Source organism: Ceratosolen solmsi, unplaced genomic scaffold, assembly GCF_000503995.2.
Source record: "Ceratosolen solmsi marchali unplaced genomic scaffold, CerSol_1.0 scaffold47, whole genome shotgun sequence".
Lineage (NCBI taxonomy): Eukaryota > Metazoa > Arthropoda > Insecta > Hymenoptera > Agaonidae > Ceratosolen > Ceratosolen solmsi.
In genome coordinates this window covers 56,519-82,255 of record NW_011948419.1, presented here as the reverse complement: position 1 = coordinate 82,255, position 25,737 = coordinate 56,519, and the positions used below count along the sequence as shown (strand labels likewise).

Genomic DNA, 25,737 nt, shown 5'->3' with positions numbered 1-25,737 from the left:
CAATGCAGTGGTTTATCGTCCTTTGGTTGAATAGCCATTCCTTAAATGAGCTCGATAATTGTAATGTTTTAATTCGCTTTCTTAAACGCGTGAGCTGAATTTCATTGTACAAGTCTGTCGCATCTAATTTGTTTAATTTCATCTATGATAATTTTTTTTTTTTTTTTTCATTTTATTCATTTTGAATGATCCCGCGTAATTTACTATAATGATAAGATTATTTTATTATCATGGGTATTAAATCATTATTATGGTTAATACTGAGAGAAATTTTTAGAATTTTCATAACAAATTTGGACGGTTCCGTAATTGTAAGATTGTTTTGTATAACGACTAGGAAACTTATATTTATAAGTATTAGTAATAGTACGTGATTTTCCAATATAAGCAAATCAATGAATTTTTAGATTTATGCCTATCAAAAATAATTTACCTTTAACCTACATACCTAACCAGAAAACATTGAAAAATTCAAGATAACTAGTTAATGAGGTCAACATTTATTTGAATTTACAGTTTGATCGAATGAATGAAATTAACATGTACTGTATGAAATGTGCAAGACAACTTTTCTTTAAATACAGGACATTTAAGTTAATAATGAAATTCATTCGAAAATATGTTTTTTGGGTGTTGTAATTTGACAAATTTTAACCGCTAGTCATGACAAATATAAATTATTATTATTATTATATATATATATATATCGGTTGAAAAACTACAATAACTTGAAACTGATTAAAATTATATCGATAAAAACATTACAAAAATATTACCGTAGTGCAACATTTATGGCTCGATATCGCATTTTTGATAAAAAAAAAAAAAAAAAAAAAAAAAAAAACATATGGACATAAAGAATAAAATATTAAATGAAATATAAAAAATAACGATATAAAGGCATACAATACTTAAATTATATCGCATATATAAATTTATAGAGTAGTGAGAAAACTCATCATAGAACGCATATTTATTTTAATTAATTTATATAAATATTTGTTTAAATATTTAATCGTTGCTTTAAAATTGAATATGTATTATGAGATTATATTTTTCGGTTATATATTTGTATTCATTTATATTTCCGAAATACCAATTTTTTTACTTTCTACTCTAATATTTTGAATATAATTTCTGAATAAATGATGCACTATTTGTAATATCACACATGCATCTATTTAATTCTACGACTCATCCATTTTAACAAGTAGAACAATAATTTTTCTTGAAAAATTCAAAATATTCAGTTATTATCGCGAGTATTAAGACTTACGAAGACGTACATTTAATGTTATTGAAAGTTTTTCATTAGAAGACAATTTATATATATATATATATATATATTTATATATATTTTATTTCTAATAAATCTATACCATTAAATGAATTGTAATGTAACCTTAGAATGGCTTGCATAAAATATAACACAATTTAACTTCAATTTAATGTAGTGTAATTAGAGTGTTTGTTAGATAAAGAAAACGTTTGATTAAGAATCTAATATTTGAATCGAATTTACAGATAATTGCTGATTTAAATTATTCAATCAATGCCTGTGCATAAAATTTAATTTTCTTAAATTAATTTTATTTACGTAATCTAATTTAACTTTTTTACACTACACTTTATTATAAGACGTTAACATACTAACTACGAATAACCAGTTAATAAACATTTTAATTACCGTATTAACAATGACAAGTCCTTGCCTAATTTCAAATTTCAAATCTTTCATTATGCTCTAATCAAATTCACCTTTTCCTTTCATACTAAACGATTTCTTTTGTGAATAAATATTAAATGACAATTTATGATTATATGTATCATGCACGAAGTGAGTTAGCGTGAAATCCACGTAAAAAACGAACGTAGCTGCATGCGATAGCAAGTTGTAGAATCTATAACTCGACCTCATTCGTCGAAGGCATTCGCATACAGGAACATTCGTTTTGGGGAATTCTCATTAAACCTGTCCAAGGACCCTGGAAGACGTCCAAGAGGGGAAGCAAACTGCGGAAAGTGTACTTTTGCCAAAAAAAAAAAAAAAAAAAAAAAGGAAAGGAAAGAAAGAAAGAAAGAAAAAAAATACGAGGCCGCGTGCAACCGTTATTTCGCATTATAATTTTATTGATTCTTTTTGATTTTCTAAATACAATTTGTCATTATTACTTCTTAGTTGTGAATTTCATAGTGATGAAGATAGATTTAAATTTCACGTACTTAATACAATGTATTTATAATCACATGCATTCAATACTATTTCCAGTTATTATATATATTATCTTTTCAATGTCCAACTTTTTAAATTCTTAAATGTTGAGACTTAACGTTATAATAATCAGTTATTTTATTAAACGTGAACTAAAGTAATTTTCCGTAAATAGAATAATAACATATTCAATCTTATGTTACTTTTTTTAATATGTGTAAATTGAACAATTACAAAGAAGATAACTTCTGTCTATATGCAAATAAAATAATAGTATTACTTTACTACATACATGTCTCTGTACAAGTATTTCAATTTCAATTTCTTATTTTTAAAATACAATTAAAAATTACTGCAATTAAAATTATTTAATATACATGTCAAACTGTTCAAGGCGAATATTGCCTTAAAAAAAAAGCTTTGCGCGTATGTATTTTAAAACATGTACTTTCCAATTATTTTGTTTATGAATAATTTAAAAGCCTGAAGCTCGATTAAAAACATTACTCTTCCTAAATCATCTCCAGACAATTTCAGCCTGCTGCGTTATAATAATAATTATTGAATATTATCTGCAAATATTTCAAATAAGCTCCATTCGTGAAAATGCATAATTTATTATTGCATCCAGCAAATATTAAATAGTTAATATTCAAATTATTTCAAACAAACGTTTTCAATAAAAGCAAATAAAGCACTTTATTGATTCTAAAGTAAACACCTTAGTAAATGCATATAATTAACGCGCAGGCATTAATTTTATTTGAAATAAAAACTAGTTTAAAAGGTAGTTAGATTTTGTATTAGATAACTTGAAAGCAATAGTAAATTATTGGATGTACATTGTAAAATATTTCAATTATGAGATTTATTTATCAGAATCGAGCTTTCAAACATATGTTTGCGCGTTCAGTTTCGTTACTTCATGAATTTGTGCAATCTAAAGTATTCATTTTTAAACAGACGCATTTTTTTGTTTTACTGTTTTTTTTCTTTTTCTTTTTCTTTTTTCTTTAAATTGATGAAGTTCCATAAGAGTGAGAAGTCGAAAAAAGTTATAGGTTAAATAAACGAAACGCTAATGGGTTGTAAATGTGGACAGCACAGTTTTGTAAAATGTGTGTACTCGGCGACACTATGAGATTTTTTTTTCGAGATCAATCGGTTGTCCAGTGTCGGCTTATAAAGAAATCCATTAATCTTCTGCGATTCATCCATATTTATTGAAATGGCTATTCTCGAATGTAATTCATTTGACTTGAAAATTGCAATAGTTAAGTATAAATAAAACGATTTCTTTCCAATTATTTTCTTTTTGAACCACAAATTATTTATGAAAAATTTATTATAATGTACTATATAATATACAAAAAATACCTTGCGATCAACATACTACTTTGTCTTTATTTTGTATAATTCCTTGTAGCGTAACACATATATAATGATATTTTTATTGCTGCAAGTACTATTGAGAATTTATATAATTAGTGATTAATTATTTTTTATACGTAGAATAAAAATCGGTTATATACTTTTTCAATTTCACATTGACAATAAATTGACATTCGGAATGATCGATAAAGACGAAAGCACAGCCTTTTAGATTTAATATCGAAGTATGCTCACGACCACATATCATAATTGAAGTAAAAAGAAATGTAAATTTACGCATATAGGCGATAACAATCATCATCGCGTCAAATCTGGATACAAGTTTGCGAATGTTATTACTCAACACATTCAACGATAACGCGAAGATTTTAGACTAATTTGAAAAATTCATTAGTTGCGCGAAATGATGAATGTGTTCCTCTTGATTTATTTCGTAAGTATTTTAAGTATACACAAATTTATTTGTATATATAATGAAGAAGTAAAACGGTGTTATTTGAATCGGTATCACTTGTTTTAATAAATTGGAATCTGTTGTTAATTTAAAATACTCTTGATGCGATTATAATAATGTGTTGCATTGAATAGTCCAGAAACTAACTAAATTTTATAATTTCAAGAATATTAGAGACTTGCAATTATAACACCTACGGGTGTTATCGATGCTACTAAATGAATTATCGATAAATATCAAAAACTACACCAATTAATTTGTCATTGAATGTGTCAGCACATGTAGTTAAATTATTTGTAGTAATATGTTGAAACTTGTTAATCAATATTGCCTTTCACTGTCCCTGGAATAATCTAACATATAATAATTTCTAGTAGTTCGAATGATGATTGTTTTTAAAGATGTTCCAAAGCAAAAAGAACAGAGTCATTTTTCAATGCGAAATAATGCCAATGACGTTATAAAGTAACTTCTCTCCTTTAATAATATTAATATAGCCAATATTATATAATTTCATTTATAAATAAAGTATAATCCTAACATTCGATAGCTACATGAAAGCAGAGTCGGTAATTAGGCGGTTAGTATTACATGTAAGGTTATCGACTTGCCTTGAACTCGCGACGCAATATCTCGTCAATATAAAGAGAAAGAAAAAACGACAAAAAAAATGTGTATATATATATATATATATATATATATATATATATATATGTGTGTGTGTGTATAGATATGTGCGACGACTAACTTTGCGATGCGTCATTCATTAGTTGTAAGAACCACGAGCGGCTACTCTGATTTGCTCGCATTTGGTTTTTGTGTTTATGGCGGGGAAAAAGATTGGGGAAAGACCGGTGGTTTTCTTTCTTTGCAGATCGTTAGGCCACTTGATTTATACACAGGGGGACATTACATTGGCTAATTTGTACACAAAGTAAAGGTAGCACATTTGGAGTCACAAAGTGAGTGAAAGAAGGTTAAAAAGATTTTAAAAGCAATATTTATATTTATATCTTTTGATCACATTCGAAGGCCGGATCCGACCTTTTATACATAATTTAGACAGGCGGTCAAAATGTAACAATGTCCTGGATTTTTTTTTCTTTCTTTTTTCTTTTCCTTCTTTATAGGTTTACGCATATTTTTTATCTGAAAGCTAAACTTATAATTTATAATAATAGTTTTGAGAAAATTGAAATATTAATATAAAGTAAGAAATAAAGGGTTGACTATTGAATTATAATCGAAGATATTATATATTCTTAGTATCGCATGAATGGGATCATATATGCATATATTCTATGTTTATTTAATTGCATGGAAGCGTTAAATTTATCTTTAACAAAACGTCAATCAACTTTAGCATAAACTTTTTTTTTATTGTTGTATTTAACTTGATGCATAGATCGAATTGCTATGTGTAAGTAAACTTTATACAAAAAATTGTTTGCAATAGTTCAATGAAAAGACTAAAAATTACAAATTTGAGACACAAGGAGCCATTTAACAAACATAGTCAATTAACAAACAGATCATAATACATTAGGAAGTCTCTAATGAATCATAATGCAATTGTCATTCTAACTGAGTTTAAAAACAAAGTCGGAGTAGTACGTAGACCATTTACACTTGATGCAATCAATTGCCTCTAGTTTCAAAAGAGAACGTTCTGGACTGTATAAATAAATCATTGATAATTCAAAGAACGTTTCTCTCATATTGGATTTTGAGACAGAGAAAAGTGCTTTGGAAGAAAGGATAGTTGGTGTTTTACGCGAGTCAACGGGCTCTCCGATAAATCGCCGACAAGCACTCTCGAGGCTTTTCATTTTATAGTCGCTCGCGAGTACACCACCTCGTAATTTACCGCTTCTCGATAGAGCAATAAACGCGAGCAATTCTTCCCCGTCGACCTAATAACATAACTACGCTTGAAATCGCCCCGGTCGATCTCGACGACGAGGCGCGCCCGGAATCACCTCCTCGTTGACCGGCGAGCCAGTCGCTATGCTAATGTAGTAGTTAGTGGGCCAGGTAAGACGAGATACAGCGTATAAGACTTTATCAAACTTAGGAAAACGAAAGGTCGCTCTGAGTTATAACCGTGTGGCTGGGTGAGATCCACCGTCCCGTAATCCCATGGCAGCAGGAGATTAATCGCCCGGTACGCCCGGTGACAATTGTCGACGTTGCAGCGGTGAGCGGGTACTGCGGCTGCGCCAGCACGAGCGCGGCACCAGCCAGGAGCGTCGCTACAAGCGCTCGCACCGGCGCTCGCCGAGCAGCGGCCGCCAGCACTCCCATGCTGTCCAGCACGCGCACCGGGAGCGGGACCGTGACCGCGACCGGGACCGGGAGCGCGATCGGGAGCGCGACCGCCCGGCCGCATCGGGCCTCGCGGGCTCGACCTCGGCCATGTCCTCGTCGAAGCGCAATAGGGGCCGACGCCACCATGCCTCGGTCTCGCCCAATCCTGAGCAGCGCCACAGGCACCGCTCGCCTGCCTCCAAGAGCCAGGTGAGTCTAAGCGGCCTCGACGCCTGCACTTACTTGCTACACTTATACTTATTCGCTCTTATTTTTTTTTTCTTCTCTCTCTCTCTCTCTCTCTCTCTCTCTCTCTCTCTCCTAAACATGCGCGTGCACACAAATAAACACATGCATACGACCCTATTATTATTATTAGACACCGCACTCCATACATACACGCACACGCACACGGACAAAATTGTCTCATTATATACATTACGCTTCTTTGTTCTATCTCTGTATATTATATTTTGAAGAGAAACGCCGCTGACGGGGCTATTGGGCCTATCGAGCCCTAGTGCCCCTGAAGCACTTGGTTATGTAAGTAATTATCCAGTAAATGATTCTAATGGATAGGTAAGACATGAGTCTAGGCGACGTGCAGACTTGGTATTCAATGCTCTGCTGTCGACTGTAGATTAGATGTCTGCTTCCCAGGTATTGTTTTTATTGCCAAATGATATTATAAAATTATAAGTATGTTTTAATGACGATCACAAGAATTTGGATGCTCACGTAATCCTCTAATTTATTCTAAATCAAGTACTTGATAAGGCTATTATTACATTAAATTTTTCAGTTTAGTGAAGGTTTTTCTACTAAACGACGACGAATAAACCATTTTGTCACAAATTATTCAAATATATCGTCTTGGTACAAAATATTTTATTCAATGTTTTGCGATAAATTAGTAAATAAATCATTAAAAAATAATTTACAAATTTACCAATACACTATAAACATTATATTTATAAAACGTTCATTTTGTAATAAATCTATAAACTATATGAAAGTACGAATAAAGTTTCCATGTTTTTTCACTATTATGCGAAATTGACTGGTTGAACAAATATACATTCGGTTGTAACCTCGTTTTGTTCATCCCTATACAATTCAGTGATGACAAATGTTCTTATCATACGTTATAAGACTTCTGTAAACTCTAAGTTCAATATACATGGAACAAAGAAACATGTGATGTGTTATATGTAAATTTATAGGAAGACTACATACAGACAGAATAAATTAATAAGACCGTAAAATATATTGAGTCTAGTTAGTTAGTCCCGTGTTGATTTTCTAGCTCGAAAAACATCAATATAAATAACTAATAATATAAAATTTAATTTAGTACGAGACTCCATTGTGGATATATATATATATATATATATGTATGTATGTATATATAAACAATGTTGGAGATATAATAACAATGTCTTCATTATTTAAATGAAAATTTCATTTTTACAATTATAACAAATATCCATTAAACCTGATATGTCAAATGAATCATATCTTACATTTTAAATTAGAAAATTACTGCCAGACGATTCCACAAGAACAAACGAAAGAATCTAAACGATTTTATCCCAATTATCGTCGCTTCACAGTCAGAATTTCGGATACAATTTCTAAGATTACTTGTTGCTTTAATTGCCGAGAATGCAATTGGATAAAGCCGAGTCACTCTACCCGTCGCAGATCCAGCGAGTGCCTCGTTAAGTGCAACAAAAGTGCTCTTAGTCGCTTCGTACAATAAAGTATCTCGAGGTCATTGACCCCCTCCCTCGTTAAGTAAAACGAAAAACGCACGAACCACCAACTCATCGGTCAAGAATCTTTCGCGTATTTTCCGAATACAGCCAACATAGTCACTCGGAACAATAAATCCTCGTAGTTCAGTACCAACGAGCTGTCCCGTTTATTGGCATTTGTATCTGGGGAGGGCAGTCGCCGCGACAGCAGCAGCAGCAACATGCGTCTTTGCTTTGTGCGTCTGGAGACAACGCGAACAACGCACCGCGGGAGACGGATTCTGTGCGTCAATGAGAGCAACGCATCGGGAAAAGTACCCCCGCCCACCAGCGCAACCTCTCGGGCCGGCCCTTTTATTTCATCCCGAGGCGAAGAGCGCGAGGTGCAAACAACTTTCCTTTTCTGAAATCTCGATTCCTCTTCAAGCCGAGCGAAGATTGGCGACCGCTCTGCTCGGGCTTTGTTCGGCCGCGTGAGTTTTTTCCACGCTCGACCGAGACTTCCGCCTCCCTTTTTCTTTTTCGCCGATTGACGCGCGCAGGGCTTGAGTCACACATTCGCAAACGCGCGCCTATACATGCCCCGAGCGCGCCAATTTTTTCCTCAGTCGTTTTATTTCAACGCATCGCGATCCATTATTGCCGGTCCATACATGTGCGACTTTACGACTTTAATCGAAGGAGAATGAAATGGTTAAAGGTAAGTGAGCGTCGTCGCCGAGCTTCGTGTGATTATATTACTATGCGATACACTTCATTATCGTTGACGCTCTCAGACTGGTTTGCCATTTTTTTTTTTCGACCCTATTTATGTGCATAAGCGCAAATTAATTAAGAGCCCACGGAATAGCCCTCGAGATTTTATAGCCACTAAGAATTTGATTAAAAATAATTATAATAATTATAAAAATTAAGTAAATTAAAGAAAACAAATAATTTACGACAATTTAATACAACTGTGTTATAATTTTATTAACAATTTTGAAAATCGTGATTCGCCATATAACTGTCCAATGCCAGTAACAATGAATGAACATGCGTGCCCACAGATGTCCATCATATAAGAAACAATAATTGGAACATTTTCTTAAGAAAAATTGTTACTCAACAAATTTATTAATAGACATCGTTTTATACATGATGCACGTTAATTCAATCCTGGCTCGAAAATTTATTCGATCAGATTTATTCGAACATAAAATCTTGCAATACATTAAATCATTCATTGTTTGATGATAACATTTTTTCATAATTAATCGCTGTATTAATTTTAATATTAATGTTTGAAAATTGATTTCTGTAGGGAACTTTATAAAATATTTGCATTCATTAATAATTTTCAAATTAAAAGTAATGAAAAATCATTTCCTTTCAACCGTATAAAAAATTCAATATTATATATTAATATTGTGAATCAATCTCTTACTTATAATACAATACTTATTTCATTTTCATTTTATTATTTTATAAAAGTCTGATTGCATCGTCAAGTTTTATTAAATAGCTTCGTGGTGGCGACTTATCGATGCGGCCCATACAAGAATATTTAAAAGCGCTTTTATAGAATCAGAAGATAAAGGATTATTATTTCGAATAAATAAAACGTGCGTCGAAGAGAACGGTCGTTTATTCTATTTCTCGAATTTTAATGAAATTTTATTTAATAAGAAGAATAATTGTAGAACGATACCCTAAATACACCTCTCTTGTGCACTCTGTGCATCTTCTTTAGTAAAATTTAATAAACTTTCATCGCGGCGCTACAGCTAACGTTATACCTCTAAAAGCCACAAATCGATATAAAAATCGCTCGTCGAGTCGATGCAATTTATCAGTGCATAAAAAAGCGAATTGATTAATTTTATTATTTCGCCAATATATATCTTTTGCCAAGGCAAGAGATTAGCCATAATATGGCCTGAAGAATATCTTTAGAGCGAATGAATGATTAATAAGATGAAGCGAGGGAACGCGCGAAATATGTAAAAGTGCAAATAAGAATTTAGCCTCAAAATGAAAAAATAGCGCAGCAAGCGCGGCTGTTCGACTCCTCGAAGGGCCTTCGGACAGACAAAGTGGGGGTTTGACTTGGGCTGCTAATCGCACACGTTTTAGCGTTGCTGGGTGGGCGGTTGCCGTCCCGGTCCTTCTCTTGTCACGGCGGTGGATCGCCTCGATCGGTACGTCGTGGCCGCGTCCGTCACCTGGACTTACACGGACACTTGCCGCGCCGAAGCCTCGACTCTTCGCCCACTGAAGCCTCGGTACCGCGCCTTCTCCAAGTTCGTCGTTCCCGTTCGCGCAACGCGCTTTTCATTTATCGTGCGACAGATAACGTGTCAAGAGCCGCCGGAAGGCCGCCACAGGACGTTTCGCAACTCTGCAAATTCCACTGGGCGATGCACTTTTTTTTCTTCTTCTTCTTCTTTTTACGGTCGTTTAATCGTAAGAGGCGTGAAAGGGAAACGAGAGCTCCATTCAAATCGACTCTCTTCGCGTCTCCTTATGAATCATATATGCTCCAGCTGTTGTACGTAGCCTTTGTCCGTTGAAACGCGCGTTGACGTTAATAGTGGATTGGTCGATTATGCGCGCCCATGTAGGTGTGCTTGTACTATCAACCAATTGGCGGGATTATTTTTGTTTATTTGAAGGAACGTTCCGGGACAAGTCATTTTCATTGGAACTCGAAAACAGAGCCACACGACCCCGTGACGAATTCACAAAGAATCTTCCATTCCTTTTCATTACATCTCTAATTTCTAGAGCTGAGCATTGAGCCGAAAGCGGTATTAAAATTTAAAAGCACTCCCGTGTGGTAATATATTAACATATCCTACGCAATCTCTTCTTCCGAGAATAAAATTGTTTAAAAGTATTCGAATAAATAAATACAATAACCTTGAGTTATTTGTGTAAAAATTCGCTGAATATCTTTAAATAAAGTATAAAAAGTATTGAATTTCTTTAAAAATTTATTTACAATAAATTATTATCCATAATGATATTGTGTTTTTTTTTCATTTTAAGAAAATAATATGGTTAATAAACGTGATTTAATATTTTTGGCATTCATTTCACGTTATTATTCAATATTATTATCTATATGACACGTGTGTGTGTGTGTGTGTGTGCGCGCCCGCGCGCGCGCGCGCGTGTGTGTGTGTGTGTGTGATATAATTAATGAAACTTTGTCAAACAAATTATCGTCGAATATCGAGTCAGTTAGATTTTCTTTATGACACAAATTCCGCATTTGATAAATAATGGTCAAATTACAATAGAACGTAAACCGTGCACGTGCGAAGTCTATATTAAGAGAGTAAAAAAAAAAAGAAAGTATCGCTTAAACATAATTATTTATCGACGTAAATTGGTTCAATAGTTAGTAAAATGGAACAAAGATTTTAACTTACAAATTGTATGTGCGCATAGCTATTTTTTATATTTACAGTTCGCTTCATTGTAATATCTTACATAAAATTTTCATTTAATTACCAATGATTACTTTCAAATATTTAAATGATTCCATTTAAAGTGCAGAAATTTTTCAATTAATTAACATACATAGCTTAATATCATAGTATGAAGCAATAATATGGAAGTCGGAGAAAAATCAGGTTTAATGTATTTAATATAGTATCGGGAAGTATAAGCTAATGGCAAGAAGTATAATGTAATTTCTTCTTTACGACATTAGATAATCAAATGACATATTTCGTCATCCATATATAAGGCGTTTCCTTTATACATTTTTCTACAAGTTTTTTAATTCGTCTTTTACCCACGTTCGTGAGATTGTACAATACAGTACCTATGTTTGAAATACGGCTGTGTGAGGTGAAATTTCGTTGAACAACCGTTATTTTTTCAATCCTACGTGTTGTCTGCTTACGTTATATGATTCATTCCAATGCATTTTCTCGATCGGGAGCTTCGATCAAATGCTAATTCGACAAATGTTATAAAATTTAATATACTACTTTCATCCGCTATTAAAAATGCATGGGCCTACTGCCCTAGATGCGTGTGCTGTTATTTACTCCCGTAAATGTCGGAACTCTTCCATACTCATGGTTTTACTTTATTAGTTGTTTTTTTTTCATGGCGATAAAAGTGATTTTACCATTTTATTAAAAATTTCTCAACTCGATGGTCTTACGTGTCCAAATCCAATTTAAAAAATTCTCAAGTATTTGGAAATGATAAGTCAGCTAGAGTATCTATCTAGCCGTGTGGATAATGACTTCTGACTGAAGAGAAACAATAAAAATGCTTAAACAAAAAGACAAAGGAAATCCTTAATTTCTTTCATAGTATTTCGCGAGTAAGGTCTTTATTTATAAGATCATTGGGTAAAAATGCTATGCTTTGATCGCTTACCTACCTTACATGGTATCCACCAACGTCGCGTTCTCACCCTTACATCTTGCACACGTTACTTCGCGCGATGATTCAACGACGCGAACGAAACCGACTTTGCTCGAGAAACTCGCCTCCTCCTCTAGCTCGAGCGCGCGCGCATTGGCTCTCGACAACGTCAACCTATGTGAAATAAAGACGGCAAGCGAGCGAGACGAGGAAGCGAAGGGGGTTGTAGTCGAGAGAATAAGACGGCCGAGGAACGAAGAAAGCTGCCACAAGCGGAAAAGAAAACAGCGCGAGGGGAAGAGAAGCGCGGATCCGAGATGCCATGGTTTCTTTCTTACGAGCGACGACGTCTCGGCTATTTTGGACGCACGTCGCCGTGACTCGCCGCCTCTTCCCGAACAGTAGCACCGCGGCGCGCGTCTTCGATGCTTAGGCCTCTCAGCCATGATCTAAGAAATAATTTGACGTTAACGAACACTGGTTTCCCTTTTTCCGTCGACTCCCTCGCTCACGACTTCCTAAGCCCACGCTCACCGCCACCACAGCCACTATTAGTATACAATAACAACAACGACGACAATAACAACCCCACCACCCCCCACTCCCCACCCCAACCCAACGTTCAATGATTTCTAGATGGTTGTACGTACGTAAAAATGGGAAACGACGTACCAGCCATTTGTAATCGAAGAGTTTCGCGAGGCTATTTTTGATGGGTGTTGGGTTATTTAACGGCATTCTTTGAATCGGCATACCCTATCGCTGAGAATGCAAATGGATCCTGTACGAGGCTCGAAATGATTCACGAGCACCGGTCCACGGACCCGTGACATTTAATTTGGGGTTTTAAGGTAATATCATCTGGCACAAAACTAACACACCAAAGTAGTATTATAATTGTTTGCGAGCTATTAAAAGAAGCACCGAGACGATCGTCAAACGTTGCGTTCCTCGTACAATATTTATCGCTAATACGGAGAACGTTTTTCTTCGCGAGATATTTATATTAACCAAAGTGTAATGATCATATCTTTCAAATGTTCGCGTCGCAAAACTAAGCTTTTTTTTCGACTATTCGGCGTCGCGCTAATGATTTTCGCAATACGCTGTTTATGAACGATTCTACGTTATTTTAGCCATTGTCATCGATTTGATCAAGTATCATTGCTCGTGAAAACAATACGATTGCCAACAATCGTATTCTTATTAACGCTGCTTGGCGGCACCGCTGTCACTCTCTCTCTCTCTCTCTCTCTCTCTCTCTCTCTCTCTCTCTCTCGTTCACCCTTTTCCTCTCCCCTGTCTTTCTATATCTGTCTCTCAATCTCTCTTCCATTCGTTCCACATAGCTATCGCTCTTTCTACTTTCAGACAAGTCTTGCCACTCCGTGAACCTTTAAATTTCTTGGTTTGTTCCCATTGGCTTTCGCGATGAGTTACGTCACGAACGAACGGGCGCGCATCGTGGAATCATGCACTTTCCTTCTTGGATCATTGATCGAACTTTATAACGGGGTCGGAAGCTAGTGCTTTCCTTAAGAAAATTAACGTCTTGCCTAAATATTCAAAACGCACATGTCCTACTCGCTTCGATAACCGTCGACCTTTTTCTTTTACGCAGACTGACGCGCGATTCTATTTGAATACGCATTTATCCCAGCGCCAGCGGCGTAATATCCAATAACGTCCAATAACCGCGAGGGTCGGCGGTGAGCGATTATTCTTGGTCACATTGGTCACCTCCATCGCCGGTGCGGCACGTGTTCCACTAACAGCGCGCGACTCCAGTCGCAAATCGTCGACCGCGTGCGCTCCCGTCGACTCTTCTCAAGCCGATGACGTCACGCGAATGCATGCGCAGGCGACCTCGCGCGCATCTCGATTAATGGCAGACTGCCGTTTCTTGTGAATCGCACTCAGTAGTGCCGGCAACGTGGAGAGGGCCGCAGAGCCCTTCGCCGCGTCACCGCGAGCTTATTGCGATCCTCCACTCATGTACATTGCCTCAGCCCCTCATTTTCCTCGCCTTTATCATTTTTTAATTATTTAGTAATTTATTTAGTGTTCGGTACTCGTTCCCTCACCGTTTACGTACCCGTGGGCTCCTGTTGGGTGCCCCGTCGCTGATCGTGTCAACAGCGTCGCGCGTCTTAACCGTTGTATTTGCTGTTCTACTCCTCCTTCCTCCCTGCCGTCGGAGTGAGGGAAGGAATATGTACGATGTCGCCAGAGGAAAAGTCAAAGACGCGGAAACAGTGCCCCATCAATTAGCAATAGCAAACGACGATTGACAATATAAAAGGATGAGTGGTGTGGGTTGTTGGGTTAATAGACCCTTCTAGTGTAGGCCAGCCGGCCGATATGGATAGCAATAGTCGATAAGACGGCGACTATCCTCGCGTGCCTGTGGCGGTGAAGGAAGAGGAAGAGTTTTGTAATTGAGCGGAGCCACGAAGGAGGCCAAGCGCTTTCAGAAATATCAGGGCTCGGTGGCACGGGCTGCCCTCGAAAACACCGCTACGGGAACCCTTCTGGACTTCTTTGGAACGCTCGTATGCTCGTTATGTACAGTACCGACCATTGTCCTCGACAGAGATGACAACGATGACGACGACGACGACGACGACGACGACGACGACGAAGACCGGCCGGAGAGCCGTACCAACCCTACTGTTCGACGACTGGACGGACGATGATGAGCGATACCTTTATCTCTCTATTTCTTCGTACGCCTCAATTTCTCTCACTCATTTTCTCTCTCTCTCTCTCTCTCTCTCTCTCTTTCTCTCTCGCGCTATTATTATTTTACCACTGACTTTAATAACAATATCGACGGCTTTTGGTATATATAGTTGAATACAAAATATCGATACGCACGCTGAGAGAATGGCTTAATTTTAGTTTTCTTTCCTAATACCATGCCGCCATTATTGGCTCAAGTGGGATTTACATTGAAAGCTACGAGTACAACTTTGCTCCAACTCCGATCGGTTCGTGTTTTAGGCAACAGCGTCGAGTTGATATTTGAAAACGTGCCGTAATCGTAAATAGAACGATTCTTTTTCAGGTACTAGACGATCTTTATTATTTGCCTTGTGTGAGCCGCTTGGAAATGTGTCATTTAACGAAATGCCAAATTATTATATTAAATGTTAAAAATTGTGATTTTGGGTTATGCTGAATTTCAAATATTATCCTCAACTTTAAATCTCGAGAGTAAAATTTGGTCCCTTGACCGCACCTGCCACAAAATATTTCTCCATCGTAGATTATTCAAATTCTATTTATAATCTGCCCGAAAACTCGATCGATAATTCTTACGGACTTTGGTCTAATCGTATCCAGAACAATGACGATTGATTGTGGAGCACGTCCGTATCCGATATCAAAACATTCGACAATCTTCATCGTTTGCCGTTATTTTTCTTACTTCCATGGTGTTTTATGAAGCAAAAATGGGAAATCCTGCTTTAATAATTAAAGTACAGATAAAGTGGCATATACAATTAAAAAAAAAAGTCAATAAGCATTTTCTCAGCAGTTGATATTTATTCATTAGCATAATTTATTATCTATACAATTAATTCGAATATAAATAGATAACATATGTATGTAAACATAGATGGAAAGTATCAGTGATGAAATAGTATTTTTCAATAATCAATACAAATAAAATATAATAATCGATTGAGTCAATGTCGCTCGCGCAAAAATATTTTACACGCGATTATTGCATAATTACTATATATCATCCAATATTATGTTCTAAAAAGATAAAATTATGAAATTAGAATTAGCAAAATTTATGTTATGTGTTCTTCAATAATTCTCATTTTTTAAATAAAGTAATGAAAGAAAGTAATTGTTCGATCAATCATCGCTACTCGTGATTTTATAAATTTATCAATACATTATTGCTTCACTGTCAACTATTCGATGAATTTTCTCTCTCACAACCTCTTTAACCATTATTATGATTTTCAAAAAATTGCGTTATCCTAATGAAACAATTTGCTCAAATAGAATTTTTTAACACGTATTTTTACGTATTATATTAGTAAATAAATGATTTTTCAAACAACAACGTATATATTCCTGCGGAGATAAATTATTCCGATTTTCTTTCTTTTTGATTTTTCTCGCATATTGCGAGCGATAAGATAATCGAAATAGCTCGCGCGAGGCTCTTGAAAATCAAAGCGTCTACGTGAATGAAAATCCGATACACCGATGTGCTTTTAAAAACACCTAATTCTGTTTTACTTATAAAATTTGGATTTTTAACAACCTTTCGATTTACTCTTATCTTCATCTAATTATATCATAATAATTTTTTCATTTAAAATGTAAGCAAATGATTTCCGGATAACTGCTATACCATTATATTAATTATTAATCTATCTTTTTCTTTATTTTCTTTCCCGCCATTGTTTAGTAGACTTACTAAAAATCCAAAATTTCTCTATCGCAACAATTTTTATATGATATTAATAAGATCAATACATTCTATTAAGAATTATATGCACATTTATATGACGTCATAGCGATAAATAATTCAAAATTTAATGAGATTAATACAATATTCGCATCGTGAGCCTTCGTTACAAAGTTCCTAAATAATTTATTAGTACTCTTGTTTTTAATTTGCAAAAAATATTTTTTTAATCGTGCATTTATGTTCGCATACTTTATTTAATGTGTCACACCATTACAGCGTTAGTTTATCAACTACGTTGTTCAAGGTTTTCAGTTAAATACAGTGAATTAAATTAAATTTATTTTACTGTTAAATAATCCCTGTGTTATTCGATGAAAATAACTTATAGTTAACAGTACGCACTCTCATATTCGTTATTTCATTGAATTTTTTAGTATTTTTATGGTAATAATTGATAAGTATAAAAAAAAAAAACATTTCCTTGATTATCTAAAATGCAGCGGTACAACTGATCCTACTTGATTTTTGAGTCTTAAAGCTGTAAATGAACGAAAAATTATTATTGATTAATTTTTGGCTAAGTATCGGTATTTACATTGATCAATGTGTGTCGTGCATCATTAGAGGAGACCGCACAAAGAGTTCAGCAGCATCATTGGAGAAACAACTACGAGGCAGCAATTCTACAAGAATAATAGTGCGAGAATGAAGCTCGTCGTGATGCCTGAGTCTCAGGTGCCCTTTCTACCCAAGGTACATCCAACGCACCTTAAAACTTTCTGTTACATTTTTTGATAGTAAAAAATTTCAGACCACCAAACAAAATGCGCTCTTACGCGCATCTGTAGTAATTACAATGTAGTAAAGAATTCTTTCGTTGACTCTATTTTTTTACGCATACAGCGCGTCATAAAAATTAATCTCATGTGTCCGAGTGTTTCGATTTGCAAAATATGCTTTGGAATGTCATAAATGAATTAATACGTATGGTAGCGCTTACAAGATATTCTGCTATTTGCCCAATTATGCAATACAATGTAATGAGGAATAGTAGAGACCTGACGTCTTTTGCTTTATTTCAAATTATATTTGAGCAGCGATAGCTGGTCAGAATAAAAATAATTAGAAAATTTGTTCAAATATATTGAAAAACCTACGACATCTAATGGTATTTATAATGAAGAAATTAAATTATCACTTTACAATTAATAAAAATAATATTTTTATCATAGTTCAGAATATTATGCGAGTACTCCGTTCGCTTTAGTTCAAATACAAATTATAAAATAGCCGTAACTGTAACTGTAAATTGTCTACGATCGAAATACATTATTAAATATTATTAATATTTTATTTATACATCGTACAATAATTTATCTAACTCACAGCAAAATTTCATACATACCTTAATGTTCAAATTTAAGATTTCCATACAATTCATAGATTTCTGAAGCAATCGTTTTATTTTACCGAGTTAAATCAAAATTTATAATGAAAAATTATCGTACATTAAAAGACTATATACTAACCATCTAATTTTCATAGTTTTACATGAATTCATTAAAAGCAAAAGGAAATTATTACAAAATCTCGTTTAACGTGATAAAATTAATTTATATCATTAATAATTTGAATTCAAACTTCAATCTTGCATGTGTGAATTGGTGAGTTATCGTGTAAGGGGAGGGGGTGGGGTGTGAACGTATGAATTAATATTTGCATTTTTAAAGAATTATAAGAACTCGAAAAATTAGACGTTGAAAAGTCTATTCATAAAAGAAATGCTAGTTTTAACTCTTAGTAATAAAAGAATTACACAGCATTTAATGAGTATACAATTAAATTTAAATTATTATAAGGACACATACTTTTGTAAAAATATGATTATCAACTTGCAAATAAAATCAATGAAAAAACTAAAATACGAGCGATGAAATATCAGTATATAATTATATTATTCTGGCAAATCATTAATAGATGGCATAACTTTTATGAAATAGAAAAATAAAGAGAAATAAACCCATCTTTTTTTCTCTATATCAGCAATTTATTAAATATTTATCAAAACTATCTCAATTCAAAATCAATTTCAGTGATCAATTTTTATCTCAATGAAAAAATATCTTTCTAATTTTCTTTAATCAATAGGCGTTTTAGTTTTAAATGTAAATTTAATAAATTTAAAAGTAAGTAAATTTTCTCTTAAGATGATGTCAACAATTATCTTCGGTAAAAGTTATATTTAAACAAATTATATTACATATGAAAAATACATATTAGATGTTAGCATTGTAAAAACTTCGCAAGAATATTTTTAAATATTTTTGTGTAATTTTGTAACATACGAATTGTTATATGATTATGTTTCAATTACAACTGCATATTCGTAATCTTGAAATATGGCATTGTTGAAAAAAATTTTTAACGAACATATTTGTATTTTTAGTTTAATCATATAATACAATTGAATAGAATCATAGTAGTAAGAATTCATAGTAGTAAGGAACGAAAATAAATAAATTGAATTTAATTACAACTAAATATATTTCATGAACAATAAAAATAGATCTAACAAATTTAATATAAATTAATAATAAAATGTAGAGGTTTTATTGATTTGTCTCAAAACGTTGTTAACGAAATTTCATTCAAATTTATTGCAATTTTGAAAATATAATTAAAATTTAATGTTTGAATTTACTTTATATTGCAGACCTGTATCGATACACGTATATAATTAGAAAAAATAACTTCAGAAATATAATATAAATAAATTATATCTAACGCATTTCAAAACAATCTTTTAAAAATTAAAAATATATTTTACAAAAAGAAGAACATTCAATATGCAACAATGTATTTAAATATTAAATCGATGCTAGTGATTATTATCTATGCAAAACTTGTAAGTGTAAATCAATTCAAATAATACATCAATAACAATCGGTTTTTTCAAAATCGGATATCTATTTTCATTTTGAAAAGACAAATAATTCTACAATTACGTGCAATTAATATGTCCACTATTTTCATCATTCATTTTCTTTAAAAATCAATATTAATAATTTTTAATATCGAACTTCTTAAGATTGAATTATGCAAAACAATTAGTATTTCCATTTAAAACTTGTTGTCTTTAGTTCAAAATTGGGTATTTGTGTTTACCTCGAGAATTACACAGTTTTGTGTGTGTGTGTGTGTGTGTGTGTGTGTGTGTGTGTGTGTGTGTTTGTGTGTGTGTGTGTTTGTTTGTATTACACGCTCGCACACAATAGTTTTACTCAATGTGAGAGTAGTTTTATTTGTTCTTTCTCACTTCCAAATTATATGCTATACCTAAAAATTATTGACTTCCCCTATTGATGTTTATCAAAAAAATAAAATATAAGCAATTAGATAATTTATTATTTTTATACTTCATTTGAATAGCCTTTTGATTAAATTATTATGTTAAATTTCAAGGAAAATGGAAATTGTCCCTGACACTCATTTTATAAAAATACTGTCGTAACATGCTAATTACATAAAGCTTTAAGCACTATAAAAAGTTATTACTGATTAATTTAATTAACGATTATCGAATTCAGTAATGCAAGAATCTAAAACAATAGAATGTATTATTAAATAACTTTTAAATCAACAGAATTTAATTGAATTCGCAATTCAAATAACTATTGATTTAAACTTTGAAAAAGGGATACATCAAATTTGTTAAAAGTTATGTATACTTGTTAAATATATAATTGTTAAAATTAAAAATATGAAAAATTCCATTATAATTTTCCAAACTCGATATAAACTCTAATTAAAAATTGCGTTATACATTTACATTAATTGTAAATGTATTACATGCAAGTAAATTTCTATATTAATCGCCTATATCTTAACATTAATATATTTTTCACATCTAAATTAATTAGAAAATTTATGTTTATAAAATTTACAGTCTTATTCGATTATTACTGCTAAGATTTAGTGGAAGTACTCAAAATTAAAGGATGTAGAGTATTATATAATAAAAATTTATTATACAAATACATGTCAATACTATTGTTTATAATTTTTCATAAATATGAATCATAGAATTTACTAGTTTATTCATTAGTATGTATTTCCTTGACTTGTTAATTATTATAGTCGTCAAATTTTTATATCTTTTTTAATTTTGTTTATGATAGATAATTTACACTATATTAATTTTAATTAGATTAACGTGTTAGTAAAAAAAAAAGATTATATTAAAATACAAAACAACATTCCATTTATATCTATTTAATATATTGTTTCACTGTTGTTTATTTTTATTTTTTTATGTTGTAAATACTTTTGAATATAAACATTTTAAAACAGTAATTTATATTAAATCTCAATGGACGATATAAAAAATGAAGTAACGAATAATTTTTTAAATTTAATATGTAAAATAAAAAATTCATTCAAGATTGAATTGGAATAAAATATGTAAATTATTAAATTAATAGTAAAATAATTTGATTAGATAATATTTAATAATTTTTTCTTAGTAACAACATTAACAATAATAAAGTATTTTTAATGAATCTATTTATTTAATATATTACTAAATTTGTTGACAATACTACAACTAATAGCTAATAACTATTCTGAGTTTCATGAATAATCTTGTTTGTTAATCTTACTACAATGTTATTCATGTTTCATCTAACAAGAAAGTGTGTATTAAAGTATCAATAATAATAATTACAATAAATCGCTTTGCTATTATATCGATTTTTTATTGATTAATTAACAATGTCAATTTCATTAATTCGAGATTACAAAAGAAATGTTAAAAGAAGTGTAAAGAAAAAAATCTTTTTGTGCGTGTCTGCGTGCGTGCGTGTGTTTGTGTAATAATTTAAATTATTGTACTTACTATTATAAAAATTTTAATATTAATTTTACCTTTACAAATTTTCATATTTTAATCTATTACGTAACACGATATGTGAAATACAATTAATCGTATAGGAAAATAGCGATAGTACATTTTTAAGAAGACTGTCACGAAGAAATCTTTATACTTAAAGCATTAAACAAGTTATGTATGAGTATTGTTTATGTAACGTCATTTTAAACTAATTCGAAGGGTGCTGGAAAGCATTACTTAACAGCAGTAATTATCGAATAAACGGAAAATTCAAAGAAGCACTAATACACTCAATTAACAACAATAAAAATAACTCAATTTTTTCTATTCTTTAAAAACTTATGGTTAATGAACTCAATTGGATTTCGGCTTGGACCCGATACTAGCATAGTCAATAGTACTATTACATCCTAATCTTTCGGTTTTACACCGTCCAACCTCATTTCGAATCTTTATTTATGTGCATCTATAATCGTACTTGAAACTGCCTGTAGGCGCATGCGCCGTGCCCAATGCTTGCTTAATACATGCACATTTGATATTTGAAAATTGGAGCGTAAAAAAGCTCGTCTACCTACACCGAACTTGTTTTATCCTTTTAATTATCCCTTAATTTTTATACAATTCTATATTGTACTGGGTATGCGTTACAGTCAGTATAGTTAATTTAAATCTCCTTGAGATTTGATAATCCACAATAGTTATTTATATTCGAAAAAGTAATTGTGAAATCGGATATATTTAGAGTAATAAATCTAAAGATTTTTAACTAATCTGTTCTAATTATTATTAAAAAATAACTATTAAATTTTAAAGTATTACTTACAATTTTTTATATGTAATATAATTTTATAATATAATTTTACTTTACGAAAAATTCTATACCTTTAAAAATTTATTATCTCTTACATAGGCAGAATACAATTGAGAGAGTAAAAAATTTAAGCCTTAAATTGTTATCATATTAAATCTTATTTTTAAGATCATAATTATAAAATGATACAAAAAAAAAAAAATACAAATTAATCCTTATTAGATTTCGATGCAGCAAGTTAATTACGATAAAAAATATTTGGTAGAAAAAGTCATTGAAAATATAGGAAATAAATCTTGCTTTTATTTATCAGAATTTGACGTAAAACTAGCTAAAATTAATAATGAAAGCTAATTAAGAAACAGGTTTTTGTTGGCATACATCCCTCTTTAATACTTGTCGTTTAATTTTAATCAAATATTGTTTTACATCAAGATCCCTCACCTTAACTCATCTATTGTTCCTTAAGAAATATTAACCTGAGCCAATAATGCGCGTCAAATCGCAAATAATCGCAAAACAGAGAACCGGTGAAGGTTCTTCGCTTTCCCCTTCCCCTCTCCACTTCCATTCCATTGCCTCCTGCACACAACCCCACCTCCATCGTAATTTTCTCATTCCACGCAACTAATCGCCTCTTTCATCAGCTGCGATATTTCGCAGTGTACCCTTCGTGTCTACGATGAGAGGAAAACTAGTTCATTCGACTGCCTTCGAACGATTGACCCAGTAACGATTTTAAATAATAATGGGGCGGTGTGGGGTGTTACGCGTACGCTCGCCTGATCTGTAAACATAAACAATGGGTGTCTCAGTCGTTGCTTACGCAACTATTGTCACCCAACATTGAAAATAGCCCGCTAGATTAGTAAAAACTTTATTTCTGCTTCTTATGTTCTTCAAATGTTCCTCATAATTATAATATATATATATATCAATCTACTCGTAAACATGGTAATTTTTCAATTTTAATACTATAATCCTATTTATAAAAGCTTAAGACATGACATGGCGATTATTAATTATTGTGGGAATTGAAAATAACAAAAATCTTATATTATATTTGCATTATAATTTATATATATATTATTATACCTAAATTATTATGGTTATTGTTTCTATTTATAAGATTATTCTCACTATCATATTAATATTAATAAATGAAAAAAATTCAATAAATTGGCTATTAAATTTATTTCGCAATTGATTAATTGGCATAAATGTTCAATTAAAATCTGTAATCTAGACGCAAGGCAATGTTTATTAATGAATAAAAGATCAAATTTATAGCGCGAAACTTAGTTCCCTCTTCGGTCCTCTCAATTTCACATACCTTTGAAAATATATACTGGCTGATTAATAATTTAATAATCGGAGCAGGCCACAGTAAAACGACGTATTTTATCAAGTACGCCTAGTAACTGCCAAAATTAACTAAGAGGCCAAATTCAAATAATCCAGAGTCGTACTTAATCAGTGAGGCAAAAGATGGCCACACACCTGCAACGTGTTCTTTCATTTGATCATCATAATATCAAGTTTCTCTGGCAAACCACAACGAATTCACATTAATAAAAAGGAAAAGAAAAGAAGAGAGAGAGAGAGAGAGAGAGAGAGAGATATTTCGTTCGCTCTATCAGTAGACAAAGGTAAAAAGCTCCTTTGGAAATTCTTATATTTGTTAAATAAAAGTCATATCATGGAATTTTTATTGAATTATGGTTTTAAAAATTTAAGCGTTTCGTTGATATCGATAACGAAAATTTTTGATAAAGTTTCCATCCAGTTTTTTCCATCACTTCCAAGCACAAAATCTGCCACAATGACGAATGCTAAGGAAAGTTATTTTTTTTTAATCACGTAATCAAATGAATTAATTTTCATTACTTTACAATATATGATAAAAACAGACTATATAGCGTCTTTGTGCCACCCTAATGAAACCTTTCAATCGAGATGGGTTGTAGAAAAAATAGAAAGAAAAAAAAATAATCACCAATCGATAACAATAAGATAACTTGGATAAAAATAAACCCATAGAAGCGAGCTTGAACTCGGTAGCGGCAAATGAGTCGCCAAATAAAATGCCAAGTCGTCTGATATCGAAAATATGTAAATCTTACGTATCTCAAGTTCATCATTAGTAAATATACATTGACTACGTGGATCATCTAATTTCACGGCAAAACGGGAAAAGCTCTCGCCGCGCTACGCAAGCGTACCCGCGAAGTTTTTTGCCTCAACCAGCGAAAATAGCGTCTTCCTAGCCCGACCGGCTATTTATATATTTATTTATACCAAACCGCGCGACCAATTCTCGCGCGCAAAATGCCTGCTTCTGGAACTGCGTGGGAGGTTGAACACGAGTCGGGATGACAACGAGGAAGTGGCCTTGCCCGTAGAAACACTCTTATCCCCCCCCCATCCATCCATCCATCCATCCATCCACCCGCCCTCCATCGTTCACCCATCCATCCGTCTCTCTCTCTCTCTCTCTCTCTCTCTCTCTCTCTATTCATGTAGATATGCGTGCGTGCGAGCCTGTGGGCGGATTGATGGATTGGCTGTTAAAAAGAAAGAGAGAGAGAGAGAGAATTTCACGATATCCGGACGGTCAAGCTTCGCTAATGAAACGCAAGTATTGCGGAAACCTCGAGCGTCTTTCGCATTGCGTTCGCTCTTTGCTATGCAGTATCGTGTGTAGCGCTTTTTTGGCTCGCTTCTTTTTCATTCCACTTTTGCAATGAATGTTCATTAGTCCCAGTACAAAATATACGAAGTAAAGGGCCAGATTTTCTATTATATTGTTTACGAAAAACGCTCGCGTATTGATGCCAATAAATATTTATTTATTGACAATTTAATAAACCCTTTATCTCAATTAATTATTTCAATCTAGTATAATATTTTGTATTTTAATAATAATTTTTTGATACGTTATGTAAATAAATATTTTGCATCCATCAGTACTAGTTAGGCGCCTATAATTTTTTGACATCAAATAATATGCAAAAAATTTCAAACTCGATATTTAACATTCTTTATCATTTACAATATTATATAATTCGTTTTACAGTCAATACATATTTCTTATAAATCTTATA

At 32.7% G+C, this 25,737-nt stretch overlaps 1 protein-coding gene across 5 annotated transcripts in view; it reads left to right on the top strand.

The window, feature by feature from the left end:
* Positions 1-25,737, top strand: part of Doa (CDC like kinase darkener of apricot) — a 64,927-nt gene that overhangs the window by 16,783 nt on the left and 22,407 nt on the right. For 3 of the 5 annotated variants that reach the window (XM_011497353.1, XM_011497354.1, XM_011497355.1), the window contains 2 exons: positions 6,254-6,575; positions 17,556-17,684. In XM_011497353.1, the coding sequence (XP_011495655.1) occupies positions 6,254-6,575; positions 17,556-17,684 (451 nt within the window). Of the gene's footprint in view, positions 1-6,253; positions 6,576-13,152; positions 13,345-14,943; positions 15,046-17,555; positions 17,685-25,737 lie in introns of those variants that run through there. The other 2 variants (XM_011497356.1, XM_011497357.1) reach the window with 2 other exon arrangements.